Below are 16,174 nucleotides of genomic sequence, written 5' to 3' on the forward strand. Positions count from 1 at the left end.
AGCTGTTGAGCACTTTATTTCTTTGTGTACATATTTCAAACAGCACTTCTTGGTGCTCTCCTGCAATGATGGACTCTGGCTGTGTCATCCACACAGTTGCACGTGATGCTTGGCGCTCTCTCCCCGCTACCGGGGGCTGTCCTGCTGCTTTCCCACCACACTGTTCTCCTTCCTCAGCTGTAGCCACCTGTCACTAGCGAGGCCTCCAAGTACGCTGCTGTGGATGGTCAAATACTGACCTTGGAGATCTGCTTTCCCACTGCCTCGCACCCTCACAAGCCAGGCCAGCAAGCACAGGGAAATGCACTTTGCAACTACTACACTACCCAGGCTGGAGGCGAGCAGGGGAGAAGCTATGGTCCAGTGTTCAGGTGAGGGGTGGGGCTAAGCAGTGGTAGTTCTGATTCCCTCTTCCAAGCAGCCTGACGCTCTCTTCCCCATTCAGTTGCTGCCCTGTCCTCTCTTAGCAGTTTCATGGCGTACCATGGAACAGACTGTTTATGGGTTGCTTTCTCTGATGGCCAACTGGAGAGAGAAGATCCTTCCCAAGACTCAGGGCAGCAGACCCTGCTGCCTTGCTGGAGTTTGGAGGGGTAAGGAGCATGTGTGGAGGTACGCACCCAGAGTTTATCATCACAAGCGGTCATGCAATCAATGCTACAGTAAGGGGGGGGTTAAAGGGCCATCTCTAGTCCTATTGTATGGGGAAGCAGGGAGGGGATCTGCTTTATAGAGCTGTGTCTTCGGCCTCGATCCGGGGCCCGAAAAGCTTCTCAGCAATAGCTTTGCCATCATATTTGGGCAGGTTACCACCAAAATCTGCTGGCAGGATGTCAGCATCGATCTCCTGGTAGAAGGACTCCAGCTCCTCCCCATGCACAAAGACCTGGAGTGAGATAGGAAGGAGGGACACAGAGCTGAGCACAGTCACGTGCACATGGGCTTTCAGACACACAAAGGGGAGCACATCCTCCTAAACAGCATGCCCCAGCCCTGAGGAAGCCAGATGATGCCTGAACCTGTGGCTGGCTGGCTTAGGCCCTCAGCAGACTAACCATGAGCTGCCCAAACAGCTCTTCTTAGGGGGCACTGCAAGTTCATCTTCCCAGCTGGTCCCCAAATGAAACAGCAGCGGGGGTGATCTTAGCACTGTCAACCATCTGGGCATGGTGAGCCAAATACAGTGAGCGGGTGCCCCTACCACTTCACACACCCCTCCATGTTCAACCCATTTCCTGCAGGGCCCTGTCTGTGCATAGCTGCCAGCTCCTGCGCTCTGGCATTGCTGGGAAGAGCTCAGCTCAGGAAAAACCTGACTACGGGCAACACTACAGCTCAATGGGAGGTTGATAAACCAGGTTTGAGCAGGTTTCTCCATTTAGCCAGTGACTGTGCATTTCTCTCCTTGTCTGGCAGACTGACACCAGCAGAGTCCAACCAGGAGCAGGGAAGCCATTGGGCAGAGAAGCAACTGATCCCTTGGGTTTTCTTTGCTTTGTCCTGATTTGGATCAGAGCCTTTGTGGTCCCTTGCCCCACCCCTCTCAGCCTCTGCAAGGACAATTCATGCTGGCCCTTCCCCCACACTTACCCGCTCCAGGAGTTTGCTCTTCAGGAAAGGTTTGACCACGTTGTAGGTGGTGGTGAAATACCAAGGCTGGTGGATGAAGTAAACGGCCTTGAATCGAGCTGGGAAGGAGTCCTGCAGATTCCAAATCCATACACAGAGTGTTACACGGGCAGGATGGGCATACCAGGAAAGCAGCATCCAGGTGGGGCAAGGCAGCGGTGGCATAGATGGAAAAAGTCACCAGAGATGCTATTTTTTTCCTCCTCTTCTCCTTTTCCCATCACCCCGTTCCCTGTTAAAACCCCACTTCTTGCATCCATCTTGAGGACCCTACTACTGAGGACTGTGCATCCTGTTCTGCCAGTGTGCAAAGCGAGTTGTGTTCTAAGGCATTGCTAGGCAGCAGTAGCACCTCAAGGGCAACTCATGGTCCCCAGTCCACAGGAGAAATACCTCTCTACAATCTAGTTCTCCTGGCAGAAGCTGCTGGAGCCCTCTCTCTTTGGTCTTATTCCAAAAGCACAGGATCAGCCAAATTCTGGGTATGAATCATTGCCCGGCCCAAATAGTGTCTGAAGTGGGAGAATGATGGGGATGGACCTTGTGCATGTGACATAACATCAGCCAGTGAACACTGTAGGGGATGGTGACTTCACTTTCAGAAGTAACTTTTTGGTGGGGCTGAAGGCATGAGAAGATGGTCTTGCAGAATGATGCCAACCACACTTGCACTGCCAAGCAGGGCAAAGAGCAGCCCAGGGAATGCCACATCTGCTAGGTGGAGCTGCATCTTCACAGGAATTATGAACTTCTAATGAACCCATGACTATGGTACCATTTCTGGCTTCAGCCTCTCTCTACAAGGTGATATTTTCAGAAAGGATGTTTGCATCAGCCAGCGAGTCTTGGCTGCCCAGTGTAGTCCTTGTAGGGAGCCGGTACTGAATGATGAGAGCTCCAGTATGGATCTTACTAGTACAGTAGTGCCTATCTACATAAAGGCATGTTCTATACCTAAAATACCTTAGTGCTGTTATCCCTGGCTTATCCCCTCCCTGGGCCAGGTGAATGCCTCATGGCCCTGCAGATTCCACAGGGTTGGTTTGCCACTGCTTTGAGTCCCATCTCCTATGGACAACCTAAGCCTGTATCCCCCTCTTGTTGCCTACTTGGGGGCAGCAGAAGGATAGCTTCACCTGCAGCATATCCACCATCTTCTTGAGTTCGGAGGGTTTGATGCCAGACGCCTGTTGCATGGTGAAGCCCTTGAAGTTCTCAATGATGCAGAGTCCGTTGATCTGGGTCTCTTCATTCTCCAGCAGCTTCTCTAAGATAACACAATATGCGCGAAGAATCTGAGCCGGAGGAAGAGAGATAATGGTCATTAACATGCAAGTGCAAGGGCCTGGCTAGGTCCAGCCATTATGGATCCCTTAGCAGATTTCCCCAGAGTCAGAGTGTTACCCCCAGCGCTCTGTTCAAGTTCCAGCTCCGCCAATTATATTCTGCCTGCCTGAATTCTCCTGGTGTCTCCCTTACTTCTTATCCACATTATGTGGTGTTGCTATGTGCTGTTAAACAGCTGCCCTATTCCACACTAGAGGCTGGTGCATTTCAGTGCTGCATGAGCGATTCCCATATATACAATGGGGTACCATACGAATCAAGATGGGTCAAGAGAACATGTAAGTTACACCAGCGCAGACTCGTCTCACCTGCTGAGTGTGCTTGGGCAGGTCCCTTCCCCTCTCTGTATAATGGGGATAGCGATAGTGACCTTGCTTTGTAAAGTACTCTCAGCTCTGCTGATGAAACATGCTATCTGAATTCTAAGTGTTGTTAGCACTGTGATACCCACTTTTCATGGCCTGTGGAGTGTGTTCAGGGTTCCCTTTGGCTGGAATGTGCTCTATCCATGCAAGCAGAGATATTACTTACTTACTAACATCAAGCTTTGGGGAAAGAGCTTTGCTTAGACCTCGATGCCCAGAGTGGGAGAGGTGGGCCCCCTGCTCTAATACTGAGGGAAAGAGGAGCCCAGGGTCGGACAGCCCTGGGAGTGGAGCTATGACATATCGGAGCAGCATGGCGGAGCTGACCTCGTCAAAGGTGATCTCCTCGTAGTCCCAGTTCTCAATGTTGAAGAGCATCACCACTCGGCCATATTTGTCCCTGCTGGCCAGGATGCCGGGGTAGCCGGCCTCGATGGTGCTGCGCACGGCCTCGGGCGTCAGGTTATCGAAGAGCTCTGGGTACTGCTGGCGGAAGTTTACATAGCCTGGAGTCAGCGAGAGAGAGAGAGTATGCAAGGTCTGGGACGAGAACAAATTCCTTTCCCCAACGTCAGCGCCAGGCCTGGGAATCATAGAATATCAGGGTTGGAAGGGACCTCAGCAGGTCATCTAATCCAACCCCCTGCTCAAAGCAGGGCCAATCCCCAGACAGATTTTTACCCCGGTTCCCTAAATGGTCCCCTCAAGGATTGAACTCACAACCCTGGGTTTAACAGGCCAATGCTCAAACCACTGAGCTACCCCTGCCCCCAAGGAGCTTGCACTGCGATAAGTGAAGGGCCAGGGAGTCTGGATCTAGTTGGTTCTGGATCTGGTGTGTTTCTACTGCAGAATAAGGTGTGGCTTTGGACTGCACAAAGGCCCATGCCCAGAGCTCCGGTCCGGCCTGGTTCAGGTCAGCCACAAGAGGTTGCGACGCCCTAAACTAGCTGCACAAGTGAATGGTACTCCACAGGGCAAAGCCCTATCCCAAGGGGAATCTGCTAGCTGGGGTCAGGGCAGTGCCACACACCAGAAGTACCACCCAGCACAGAACATTACCCTTCTTTCCTGCTTGGTACCCGGTTTGGGACCAGCACAGCTAAAAACCTGCTCCTGCCTGGCACATCACAGCTCTCCCCAACTGGGAGCCACAGTTGTCCTTCCCTGGCACCATATTACCCCTCCTCATCTCGAGAGCCCCAGCTGACACTCCCATGTTCCCCCTCAGTCTCGGGAGCCTGATCAGTGATTTTGATGGTGTATGTTATTTCGTTCCTCCTCTGCTGGGTGATTCGCTGCACTCTCCTATAGGCAGCCCCACCCCCAGCCCCACTTTCCCTGGCATCCTGTAGCCATTAAAGACTCTCAGGCATGAAATGAGGAAACTCACCCTGGGAAAATGCCAACGGACAAAATGCCTCCCTTGCCAGCAGCTTCTGCTCATCTTCCAATCCACTGCCACTAATTATGGCCTCGTTATCCCAGACACAGAAACAAAGGAGCCTGGAGCCACAGCCAAGGCCTTTGTGGCCACCTCAGTCTGGGGCCACCTTTCATCTCCCCCTTCCCTCCAGCCCAACCTGCCTCGGCCAGGTCAGCACACAGAGATGCTTCAGTTGCCACTGCCTATTGGAATCCTAGGATAAGAGCTTCCAGAGGAGCCGAGCTTCTCACTGCTCCTGCCTGCCCCGCACTGGCCCCACCTGCCCCTCTGGCATCATTTGCTTGTCCCACAACCTCCAGTCCTTTAGCCCACCTCTTATCCTCTCCCCTTACATCATTCTTACACCTGGACCCTAGCAGCAGCTGGATACACTGGGGCAAATGGCTCCAGGGTCCACCCCCACCCCCCATCATCCAGAGAGGTTGCGGGACATCAGCCCCACTCCGCAGGGTGTAAGACGGTGGGGATGGATTCTGCATGGAGCCCTATGTCTGTCTTGACAGCAGGCCTGGGGGTGGGACATGGACTACTGTTGATGCAAGGAGGATATGGATCTGCCCCCAGGAGTGGGGAGTGCCCTGGCCCCCAGCTTGGGGACTAGGGAAGGTTAGTGGAGAGGAAGGGAGTGCTCCACCTTTTAGTAGCTCATAAGCTCTGTTGACGTCGAACTTGCGGGCGCGGATGAAGCGAAGGAAAAAGGAGTCATCCTTTCCTTTCACCTTCTCTGCCACTGCCTTGCACACGTCCTCGCTCCCGCTGGCTCTCTCACGCACCAGCTCCCGGAGCTCCTTCACGGCCGACTCCCGCTTCTCCTCTGTCTCATTCAGCTCGTCCTTTGCCTAGGGCAGGGTGGAAGGAAACAGGCGCCTGATTCAGCAGTAGCAGTACTTAGAGGGAGAGAGGCGCCTGGACCCATGACTGCACAGCCAGAACACAGGGCCTCCTGCCCCCGAAGCGCAGGCTCCTGCTCGTGACTTCATGTGCCATTTGCTGCTGCTTTGCTGGCCCCCAGACTCTCCCGCTTCAACTGCAGGAGAGACAAGGCCTGCCAGCCTGTGCAGTCACCCTAGGTGCAGGGGCTCTCTCAGTGCCCTGGCCTCCAAGCCTCCCATGAGGGACTGACTCACACCTGCATTAGCAGCAGCTGCAAGAGGAGATAGCTTAGAATGCCAGAGCACCAAGGGGCAGTTTTAGGTTTGACATTAGTGAGGGGCTAAGTTACTGCTCATGAAATGGATAACTGGCTGCAGCTAGGCAGAGCAGTCGGGCTGTGCAGACCCTCCCCTCACTGCTCTTTGAATGCCCTTCTGATTAACCTAATCTAGCTAAGGGGTTTCCATGGCACCTCAGTCCTGCCTTAAAGCACCCTCGCAGCCCCACATCTCTGCTATCCCAGTCTTGGGGCTCCACCCCGCTCTGTGGATGCCCCTCCAGCCTGCCTTGTCCTCCCCCCCCCGAGCCCCCGCTCTCGCTACTTGCCTTTCTTGAGCATTGTCAGATCCCCTCGAGGGGCGCAAAGATGCCTGCTCTCCATTTGTTACCCCTGTGTTACCCCTCACTGGTTAGAACAGTGTTGCTTTCCAGTCCTGCAGACCTTGGCTCTGCTCTGGGATGGAGGATTTGGGACAGTCTCTCTGCCTTGCTTGGCAGATTCCATGTCATCGCCTGGCCTGTTCTCTGTGAGCTGGCCTGTGACCTGTTGGCCACATCACTCCTCGAGTCCCAGATTACGGAGGGGAGCAGCTGTGCCGGTGTCACTGTGGGGGCTTGGTGTCCCATCTCTCATCCTTAAATGAAGCTCCTGTGAGGAAGCTTCTAGAGCTGCTCCCTCAGACAAAGGATCCATTGGAGGGATTTCCTCTGAGATCAGAGCAGATTAATCCCCTTCCTCACTTTGCTGGAGGGGACACATCCTACGCCCCACAACTAAGCCTTATCCCCCTCCTCTATCACACCTCCTCTCTGCCTCCTTGTGGCTGAGACTTAGCCACCTGCCTCCCCCGTACACTTGTCTCCTCTTCTCTCACTACCAGATGGTTCATTTGTGGGGGGACAGTCTTTTCACGCTCCCCCAGAAACACAGCAAAGGGGTTGCATGCATGCCCTGGCAGGGATGGGGTTAAATCACCTCCCCAGACAACCATCTCTCCCTGCGCCCCGCTAGCCAGCAGGGGCTCCTGGCAAGGAGCCGGGGGAGCCTCATTAGCAGGCAGCCAAGTGGCAGAGGTGTGGAGTACAAGCCCCAGAGGAAGAGGCAGCCATGAAAATATATTGTATAGGGCCCGGCCAGCCGGAGAGAGGCATTCTGCCCTGGCTGGGTGCTCAGTGGCATCTAGTGGCCAGCATGGTCAGCAGCCCGCGTGGAGGTGGGGAATGACCAGGGTCTTGTCTGAGTAATGGGAGCAATGTGGGGCTGGGAACATTGATAGGTAGGAGGGGATGATGGGAGGGGCAGAGGCTCAGTCTCAGATGGTTCAAAGGAGAAACTGTCCTGTTCCCATCTCCTTAGAACCTCCTGTCCCCTCACTTGCTCCCCACCCCCTGGTATGTGACCTCCCCGTAGGTCTGGCTTCCCCTGGCCCCTCTCCCATGCCATGGCTCTCACCTTCTGAATGGTGTGCGGGGGGATTTTGTCACACTTTCCGAAGACGGGGCCGTGGTCCTTAGTGGTGAGTCGCTCGAGTTTGGTGCGAAGGGCTTGCTCCTCCTCGGAGACGATCCGGAACGTTCCAGTCTGGGAGCAAAACCACAACTAAAGGAGAACGCCTCACAAGGCTCGCCCTATGAAGTGCCCTGGCCCTCCCTGCTCCAGGCCCAGGCTGGGGCTGTGCATGCAGGGAGCACTGAGAGCAGAGATGCCTACTGTGCCCAGGGCAACATCTGAGACACTAACTCCCTGCGCTGACTTATCCAGCAAAGGTAACAAGGTCGCCATGGGAGTCGGTGGGGTGGGGTGGGGGGCTCCCTCGGGCTGGGGGAGGTAATGGGGTCTGTGTTGGGGTCAGGAGGGGGAGGGCTCCCTCAGGCTGGGGGAAGTAATGGCATCAAAAGGGGAAGGGTTCCCTCAAGCTGGGAGAGGTAATGGCATCTCTGTTGGGGTCAGGAGGGGGAGGGCTCCCTCGGGCTGGGGGAGGTAATGGGGTCTGTGTTGGGGACAGGAGGGGGACGGCTCCCTCAGATTGTAAGAAGTGTCAGGGCTCGGTTCTGGTTTATATGGGTAAAGAGGTTGCAATGGGACCTGTGTCAGGGTTGGACAGGGAGAAGGTTCCCTCTGCCACTGTGTTTTGGCTCCTGCTGACAGAGTAAATCTAGTTTATATTTGAAAGAAGCCTTCAAGCCCGTGAGATTGGCAAATGCCTTTACTTTGTGCACACAAATCCCCCATTGGCACATGCGATCACCTGGGCAAATGGCACGGCGCGATTTTGTGGGTGCCTTTGAAGAAACCCTGAGGAAACATGGTCCTTGCTGTCTCCCTGTGAGCCACAGGAGCTGCTCAGAGAACACACATGGCCAGCTATGAGAGACGTGGTACTGCTGCCGCTCAAGAGTGTCCCCTTCTGTCCTCTTCCAGCTCTATGGAGAACGGGGGTGGGGGCCTGACTGTTAGCTTGAGAAACAGAAGGTGCTGGTGACACTCAGGAAGTGTGGGGGAGAGGAGGATGGGAGAAGTGATTAGGGAAGTGGGGGAAGGAATTGAGCTTCCTGATGGCTGGAGCTGTAGGCTGTAAAGTAGGAGAAGAAATGGGCCTGGAAGGCACCTAGGCAGACAGCGTGTTCTCACACAGTGGATCTGATTCAGTCACTGCAGCAGGATGCCAGGCAGTGGGACTTTTCCAGCCTGCTCGATGTTGCACCCCACTGCACTAAGTAGGGGCATTTCCAGCAGATGGAGGGACGTGATCATTCCCCTCTATTCGACATTGGTGAGGCCTCATCTGGAGTACTGTGTCCAGTTATGGGCCCCACACTACAAGAAGGATGTGGAAAAATTGGAAAGAGTCCAGCGGAGGGCAACAAAAATGATTAGGGGGCTGGAGCACATGACTTATGAGGAGAGGCTGAGGGAACTGGGATTGTTTAGTCTGCAGAAGAGAAGAATGAGGGGGGATTTGATAGTTGCTTTCAACTACCTGAAAGGGGGTTCCAAAGAGGATGGATCTAGACTGTTCTCAGTGGTAGGAGATGACAGAACAAGGAGTAATGGTCTTAAGTTGCAGTGGGGTAGGTTCAGGTTGGATATTAGGAAAAACTTTTTCACTAGGAGGGTGGTGAAGCACTGGAATGGTTTACCTAGGGAGGTGGTGGAATCTCCTTCCTTAGAGGTTTTTAAGGTCAGGCTTGACAAAGCCCTGGCTGGGTTTAGTTGGGGATTGGTCCTGCTTTGAACAGGGGGTTGGACTAGATGACCCCCTGAGGTCCCTTCCAACCCTGATATTCTGTGATTCTATGATTCCCATAGCTTCTATTGCGTGTGAGCTTGGAATTCAGCCACGATTGGTGCAGTGAACACTGTGTAAAGACCTGCACAGCCAGCCACTAGATCACTGCCCTGACCATTCAGAACAGCATCAGTTTGTGTGTGTGTGCCCATTAACATCAATGCTGATCCAACCTGACTGCCAACCTGAGATCCCCCCACCTAGCTGGCTGAGAAACTGGGTAGTCAGATTGCTGTGCACATCACCTGGGCCTGGCACTGTGGATAAGGAATGTTTACAGCCCAGCTGGCTTTCCCCAGTTCTGTGAGTGAACGGAGAGCAATGACCCATTCTTGGCCCGAGTTCCCCGTTAGTGCACGGGAGGGGACAACGCAGAGCTGAACAATGGAAGTACTCACTATTGCAGACATGCTGCTTCCTTATCTTCCACAGGACACTGAAAGAGACAAGGAAGAATCCCACATTAACACTAGCTGGGGAAGCATTTCTAAAGCTTTCCCCAGCCTCAACACCTGCCCTGCATAACAGCCAGGAAGCTGTGCCCTGGCCTGAACTCACCCCACCTGCTCTCCAGCTCTACAGGAGAAGGGGTGAAGAATTTGTCTGGAGATGGGATGTAAATGGGATTTGCCATCAGATGCCCACCTCCCCCCTTCACTTAATTCAGATAATAATTAATGCCACCTTCTGTCCATGGAACTCAAGCGGTTTTATAAATATTAAGGTTAACGTTTGCCAAAGTAGCCTTGGAATTTGAGGGTCTTTATTCAGACTCCTTGGGACTGATTTTTCAGGGATGCTGAGGACTCACAGCTCCTATCTGGGGTTTTGGCAAACTGTATTCTGAGCAATAAGGAGGTCCCAGTGGGCATCACCACAGACCCCATGAGCTCACTCGGTCAGGTTCCATCTTGTTTATTCATGGAAGACAGAAACACCTAGTTCCATTGTGGTCAGGAAGCAGATGGAAGGATTTCATGCAGCATGGCTGGTCCAGTGCACAGAGCCAGCTGAGAATTTTGTCTGGCAATCAGTCCATAAAGGATCTGGTGAGAGTCACTTTGGCTGTGGAATACTCTAAGCCAGAGACACCTGATGAAGGTCAGACTGAAGGCATAGATCAGCATTCATGTCTTGCTCCCTGTCAGTACCCGGCCTGGGCTGGGGAAGCTAATGATACAATCAGCGGACCAAATTTAGTGATGAATCCTGGTTACATGCCAACTGAACTACATTGTGCATACGCTAAGAAGAAGGTCAGATAGTCCCAGATAGGTTTCTGGTGGAGGTTTCATGCAGCTCTGTGGTACCTCCATAAAGCTAGAAGAGTCTTTCTAGGATGGTCAGTCTAATGTCTTGTGCTGCCAGCGTTGCCTAGTAGGGTTGGTCAATTCCCAGGACGGTGTCCTATTGACAAGCAGGTATTTCAGTCCTGGGGTACCCTACACAGTGCTGCCAATGCACTTGGATCCTGAACTACAGAACCCCTTGCTATTCCCGTCCTGAGCCCTGCACTCAGCTCTGTGCTTGGACCTCAAACCAACATAGCATCTCTTCCACGTATGATCCACTCTTTCAGGTAGAGGTTCCTCAATTCTCTGACAGGCAGATGCATCTGTTCCCCCTTATTGCCCAAATCCTAGCTGTGAAGGATCCTGTTTGAATGCATCAGACAAAATAATTCTCCTTGATCAACTTCCACCCACAGACAGTAGGACTCCTTTCATTATGACTGTTGCCCAGCTCCCTGTTCTCTCCCGGAGGAGGGTTGATGTTTCTGCTTGACTTGCCATTCAAGTCCTCTTTGGAAAGCCAGATCCATTTCCACAGCGGGACCAGAGGTGGTGTTACTGAAGCTATCATATGGGCTGGGCAGAACCAGCAGGGAGAGTTCTGAATGGACAAACAGACCTTCTCTCCTCAGAATCCAAATGCCCTGTTCCCAAAGCTCCCAGGAGCAGCTTCAGGTAACTCAAGCACTAGTGAGCAGCCCAGATGGGCAGCCACTAAAGGTGGCTGTTTGACAACACACAACAGGGAGGATGAGCTGCAAACACAAAGGTCTACGCCAAGCTCCTTTGAGCAGCTTCTACTGCAGCAGGGAGACTGGCAGGTTGGCAGCAGCCCTGCATGGGGCTCTCCATCCTGTAGGACCCCCAGGCCCTCCTGTGAGTGAAGCCAGTCTCTCTAGAGCTGTTTAGGTCAAAGCCACTCAGTCCATTACAGTGGTTTCCCCCTGCCCATTGTCTATCAGGCCGGGAAGGGGAGGAAGGGGAGCCGTCTTGCTCAGGGCATTTCAAACTACTGGACTAAGCCCGGGAGAACTGGTTCTGCCCAATAGGAAATGATCCTGGGCTGGCCCCCGGGAGCAGGTAGGGGGCCTGGTTTAACATCTCTGTTACTACGAGCCTGAGCCGCAGAGTCCCGAATACTTACCGGGCCGCGAGAAACCAAACCGTCCTGGAGGGGTCAGCGTGTGCAGTTGGGGGGCACTGGAGCGGAGACCTGACACAGACAGCGAGGGAGTGAGCAGGGCCGGAGTGGAGCAGGGGGAAACCCAGGCGAAAGCTTTGTAGAGTCACCGGGTTGGGATTAGGCCGTCACAAGGCATCACTCACAGCGGCTTTTTAATTAAGTCCGCTCAAAACAGGCAAGAGACCCCATTAAAAAATACAAAAGGCAGACGAGGAGTGGGAGGGGGGAAGCAAGTGGCCTCTTGGCTGGCGGGGGAGGAGGGCGGAGAGAGGGGGGAGCCAGTGGGATCTTGGGCCTATTAGCGAAGTATAAAAGCTTCTTATTGTGTAACTGGGCCTTGCTCATTAGCGTTCGGCAGGGTGGAAAGGAGAGTGGGGGGCAGAGGAAGTGGGCAGAGTGCCACTCCCCGCTCCTGCAAAAACTCCCTCTGTGTCCTCTAATGCAGCGAGACATGGGTCCATGGCAGCGATTGCTGAATGGAGGCTAAGGGGGCTGGGTGGGAAGGATGGAGAGAGGGCAGGGCCGTGGGTATGTCTCTGTCCTCCATTCTCTAGCTCATCCCTGCTCCCACCCAGGTGTTCAGGGATAAAGGCAATCGCCAGGTTGCTCCCAAGCCCTGCCCTTGGGCTCACAGATGCATTAGCTGTTAGAATTTGTGAGTGAATTTGGTCAGGAAAGCGTGAGAAGCTGGCCCCAGGGAACAGAACTAGGCAGAGTGCATGGAGGTCCTGGGCAGCCCACCCCACACAGCTCTACTGCTCCTCCACCCCGACCTGCACCCCCCTTGCTGGTCCAGCACGGGTTCCCACATGCACAGCTCTGCCAATGCACCTCACCTACATCACCCCAACTCCCCTACTATCCCACCCTGAGGCCTTGGCTGGGCCGCTGTGTGTCTGCCAGTGAGGATGAGCAATACACAGCTGTTCTGTGGTGTTTGTTTCTTTTTTTAAATTAAAATGTGGTTAGAATTTGTAAATTACCCTGATGCAAACGTAGAGAATGAACTGTGGATGCAACCCTTCCCCCTCGCTATGGAACATTACAGTGTCGGCACCGAGTTAGTAATTACCAAACATCCCAGTCTTGGTGCACAATGCCTCTGTGATACAACTATAGACTTGGAACAGAGGCAGCCTTTAATGATGTTCATTGCCAAAGGCAAGACAGTAACATTCCCCACAGGAGGCAATCTAACTGCAACTGAATAAAGAGAGATCACCCAGGTCATTACACTCTGCCCCAGGGAGCAGCTTGTACCTGGGGATCTCAGGTGAAGGCTCTTAGTAGTAACCTTTGGAACCTGAAATCAATCCACTAAAAAAAGGACTTTGGAACCTCTTCTAAATGTGTAGAAATATGAAGAGGGAAGGGCCCAGATTCCTTGCTTGGGTAACTCAGCTGACTTCAGGGAGGCTTTGGGTCCAGGGTAGGCTGGACAATGGTGCCTCTTCATCCCCTGTGTTCAGTTAGACAAAGGTAACTCTCTCAGACTTGTTCACTTCTAAAAGGGCCTCCTGGTTTCTTGTGTATTTGGGCTGCAATGGGTTCCCTCTCCCATGCACCAAGCTTCAGTTTTTAGCTGTGATGGGGTGGGCCCTCCTTTTTCTTGTGTTGTCAGACTCGCCAGCCAGCTACATTGACCAAGAACGCCAAGACCCACCAAGATCTTACTGTAAAATGAGGCTGATTCTGGTTTGACCCTCACTCCAAAATGGACTTTCCCAAGGACAGTTCACTAACATGCCCATAATGTTTCTGGCCCATGTCAAAAGCTGTCGGGTGCATTCTGGAGCTGACTGAATTCCAGCCTGCTATGTGTAAGTGGGGGAATGGTCCTGCTATTGTGGGGAACTTTTCTGCACTACCCCGGTGAAGTGGGCTAGCGAAAGGATCTGAGTCCTCGCTCCCACTCCCTTTACCCAGAGGCCTCCCTGCCCTTGAGGGCTCCCCTTCCACTCTCCTGTCTGGCAGAGTCCTCGTAACCCCAACAAGGCTGGGCCCAGGATTCCTGGGGGGGCTCAACCCCCAACCCTGCTGTGGTCACCTAGGACAGGGGCTAGGGTGTCCCCACTCTGGGGTACCCTCTCTGCACTGGGCACCTCTCTGACCCACTGATTATTCCATACAATTTAAAGCAAATACAAGTTGTTTAATTAACAATTAATCTAAAGAAAAGAATAAGGAAAAATGGGAAAGGTTAAAGGAAATCACATCACCCCGCTCTGTGGCAGGGAACATCACAAACAGTGTCTCTGGACATCAGGGCACTTCGCAGTCTGTTCCTTGTAGGTCCCAGATTTCCTTCTCAGGCCCTGGCTGTGCTGCAGGTATGCTGCAGGTTGGACACTTGCAATGGTGGTGGCCACACACCTCCGGGCTTTGGGTGGCGGGACCCTTCTTCCCAGCGTCAGCCCCCCGTCAGGTTAAGGTCCCCCTCCCGGTCTGGCCTGCAAGGGCCCTTAGCTAGGGGTGTCTTTCTGTGCTGGGCCCTTTGCCCAAGGTCCCCCCTTGGCTGGCCCCACTTGCTCACCACACCTGGCTCTGTGGCTGCAACTCTGCTCCCAGCACAGGATCTGCTCTCCCTGGGCTGCGTCTCTGGCTCTGTGGCTGCACCTCTGGCCCCTCTGGATCTGGCACGGTTCTGCTCTCCAGCTTAGCTTGGGCCCCTGCTTTCTCCTAAGCTCGGCCCCACTCAGTCGGACCCAGGCAATTCCAACTCACATGGAGGACGGGACCCACCCTGGCCTCCTGTCATGCTGATTAGCCTGCCCGCCCTGTCAATCAGGCTGACCTGGAGCATTGGCCTCTCGCCATTATTCCTGGGGACTGTCAGTCTCAGGGTCCTGATTTCCCATCGATCCCTCCCCTTTTAGTGCTGGGAGCTAGCCACCAAAACACCCCCACTGAATGTTAGTAAGGGGCAACAGTCCCTGGTCATGTCCTATTGGCAGTTCTTCAGTATCTGCTCCATAGCCAGGAGATTTCTGAGGATGAAATTCCAATGGAGCTCAGAGATCTCCCACCTGACCTCTCTTTCCCACATAATTCCCAGAGCTGAACGTGAGGACTCTTGCCAAATCAGCCTTTTATATGGGGGACTTGATTTCAGTGATCAGTGGGCATCCCTCAGGCTCTTCCCCCCTCCCCCAGCTGACGTGAGAATGGTATGATAGTCACACTTGAACACCGAACTCAAAGCCCTGGCACCCAGTCAGAGGGTTCTGTTAGCCAGTGGGTGAATGCTAACAAAGATGGAAGCCTTCTCCTTGGGTTGCTAGCCAGCTTTGTATTAATTCGTGCTAAGGACTCTGCATCTTTCCATATCTCCAGGTCCTTTCACAGCTAGTGCTGCTGTGCCCAAACTCTCTTCTCTCTTTAATAAGAGGAGGGTCTAACTTCCCCTTGAAGGACACTTCATCCTTGGGAACAAGGTAAGTGAATACAAGGGCCCATTGAGAACCACTCGATCTTAGCCAGGCTCTTATTCTGAAGGCGGTTTCTGAGGGGAGCTCTGGCTAAGTGGCTGGTGCAGGAATGAAGGGTTTTACACAAGGCATGTTTTGTAACACTGCTGGGATTTAAGGATTTGAATTCCATATCGTTGCACTGCAAACGGAATTGAAACCCTGCTGGGAAGGAGGAAGGAAGGAGACATATGACTCGGGATGGGGGCAGGCCTGGGGAGAGGTGGGGAGGAATGGGCTTCTGCCAAAATCATTACAGTTTAATACTCCACCATCCAGGGATTTGAAACTTCGGCATCTGCTGGTGCACAGTTCCCATTGTAGGCTCTAATGCTACACCTTGCCTACACTAAAATGTCTGGAGCATCCCCTACTCCTCTCTCACCTGCAGCTCAGTCCAGCTAGCAGGATGATGCCCGATGCTAAGGGATATTGCTAGTGCTGGGAATGACATCTGCTCTGGGAAGCCCAGCCAAAGATGTGCATGTTCACCCATCTTCAGGGAGGGTGCCCTAAGGTGTTGGCTTCCCCAGATCCAGTCACAATGGAGACTGTCTTGGAAGGTTCCAGATCCCTGGGAACCTCTCCTGCTTTAAAGGGTGTGCGTTTCCCTCTTGACTTCAACAGGACCTGTGAAAAGCACCTTCCAGATGCACCGTCCTGTCCACTGAGCGGCGTCCATCTCCAGTACAATGGGCCCATTGTGGTCGGTTGGGTGACCCGTTTGCAATCGATGGTGCCAGCGGCTGTTTGTCTGTGAATCAGTCAGAGCCCCTCACAAGCAGGTTGTCAGAGTGGAGAAACTGTTGATGATAAAACGAGCATTGTTCTGCCTGGGAGCAAGCGCAATTATCACTAGCGGCTGCACGAGGGAACACCGGGCTCCTTCCTGCAGCTGGGGTGGCTGGGAAGCCTTCTCTCTCTGGGAATCCCTGAGAAGCAGCAGAACGGAGGAGGCCACAGGAGCCCTAGAACTGCAAAGATCTTGTATTTATTGGCTCT

The 16,174-nt window shown here is 53.5% G+C and overlaps 1 protein-coding gene across 1 annotated transcript; it reads right to left on the reverse strand.

Moving 5' to 3' along the window:
- Positions 1–16,174, reverse strand: RLBP1 (retinaldehyde binding protein 1). The gene is made up of 9 exons (XM_054042517.1): positions 15,803–16,174; positions 11,667–11,735; positions 9,629–9,666; positions 7,394–7,522; positions 5,423–5,627; positions 3,669–3,847; positions 2,766–2,924; positions 1,591–1,701; positions 1–886 (listed from the first exon to the last, which is right to left on the reverse strand). Exons 3-9 carry the CDS (start codon positions 9,638–9,640, stop codon positions 728–730), a joined length of 954 nt encoding a protein of 317 aa, XP_053898492.1. The 5' UTR covers positions 9,641–9,666; positions 11,667–11,735; positions 15,803–16,174; the 3' UTR covers positions 1–727.

The sequence above is a fragment of the Malaclemys terrapin genome, chromosome 10, assembly GCF_027887155.1.
Source record: "Malaclemys terrapin pileata isolate rMalTer1 chromosome 10, rMalTer1.hap1, whole genome shotgun sequence".
In the NCBI taxonomy this organism is placed as follows: domain Eukaryota; kingdom Metazoa; phylum Chordata; order Testudines; family Emydidae; genus Malaclemys; species Malaclemys terrapin.

Bases quoted from the DNA above. Each gene is read 5' to 3' on its own strand.
- RLBP1 (XM_054042517.1), bottom strand. The intron at 5,628-7,393 runs GTGAGAGCCATG...ACCCTGCCCTAG, and splicing joins CCCCGCACACCATTCAGAAG to GCAAAGGACGAGCTGAATGA. The intron at 2,925-3,668 runs GTCAGCTCCGCC...CCTCCGGCTCAG, and splicing joins AGGAGATCACCTTTGACGAG to ATTCTTCGCGCATATTGTGT.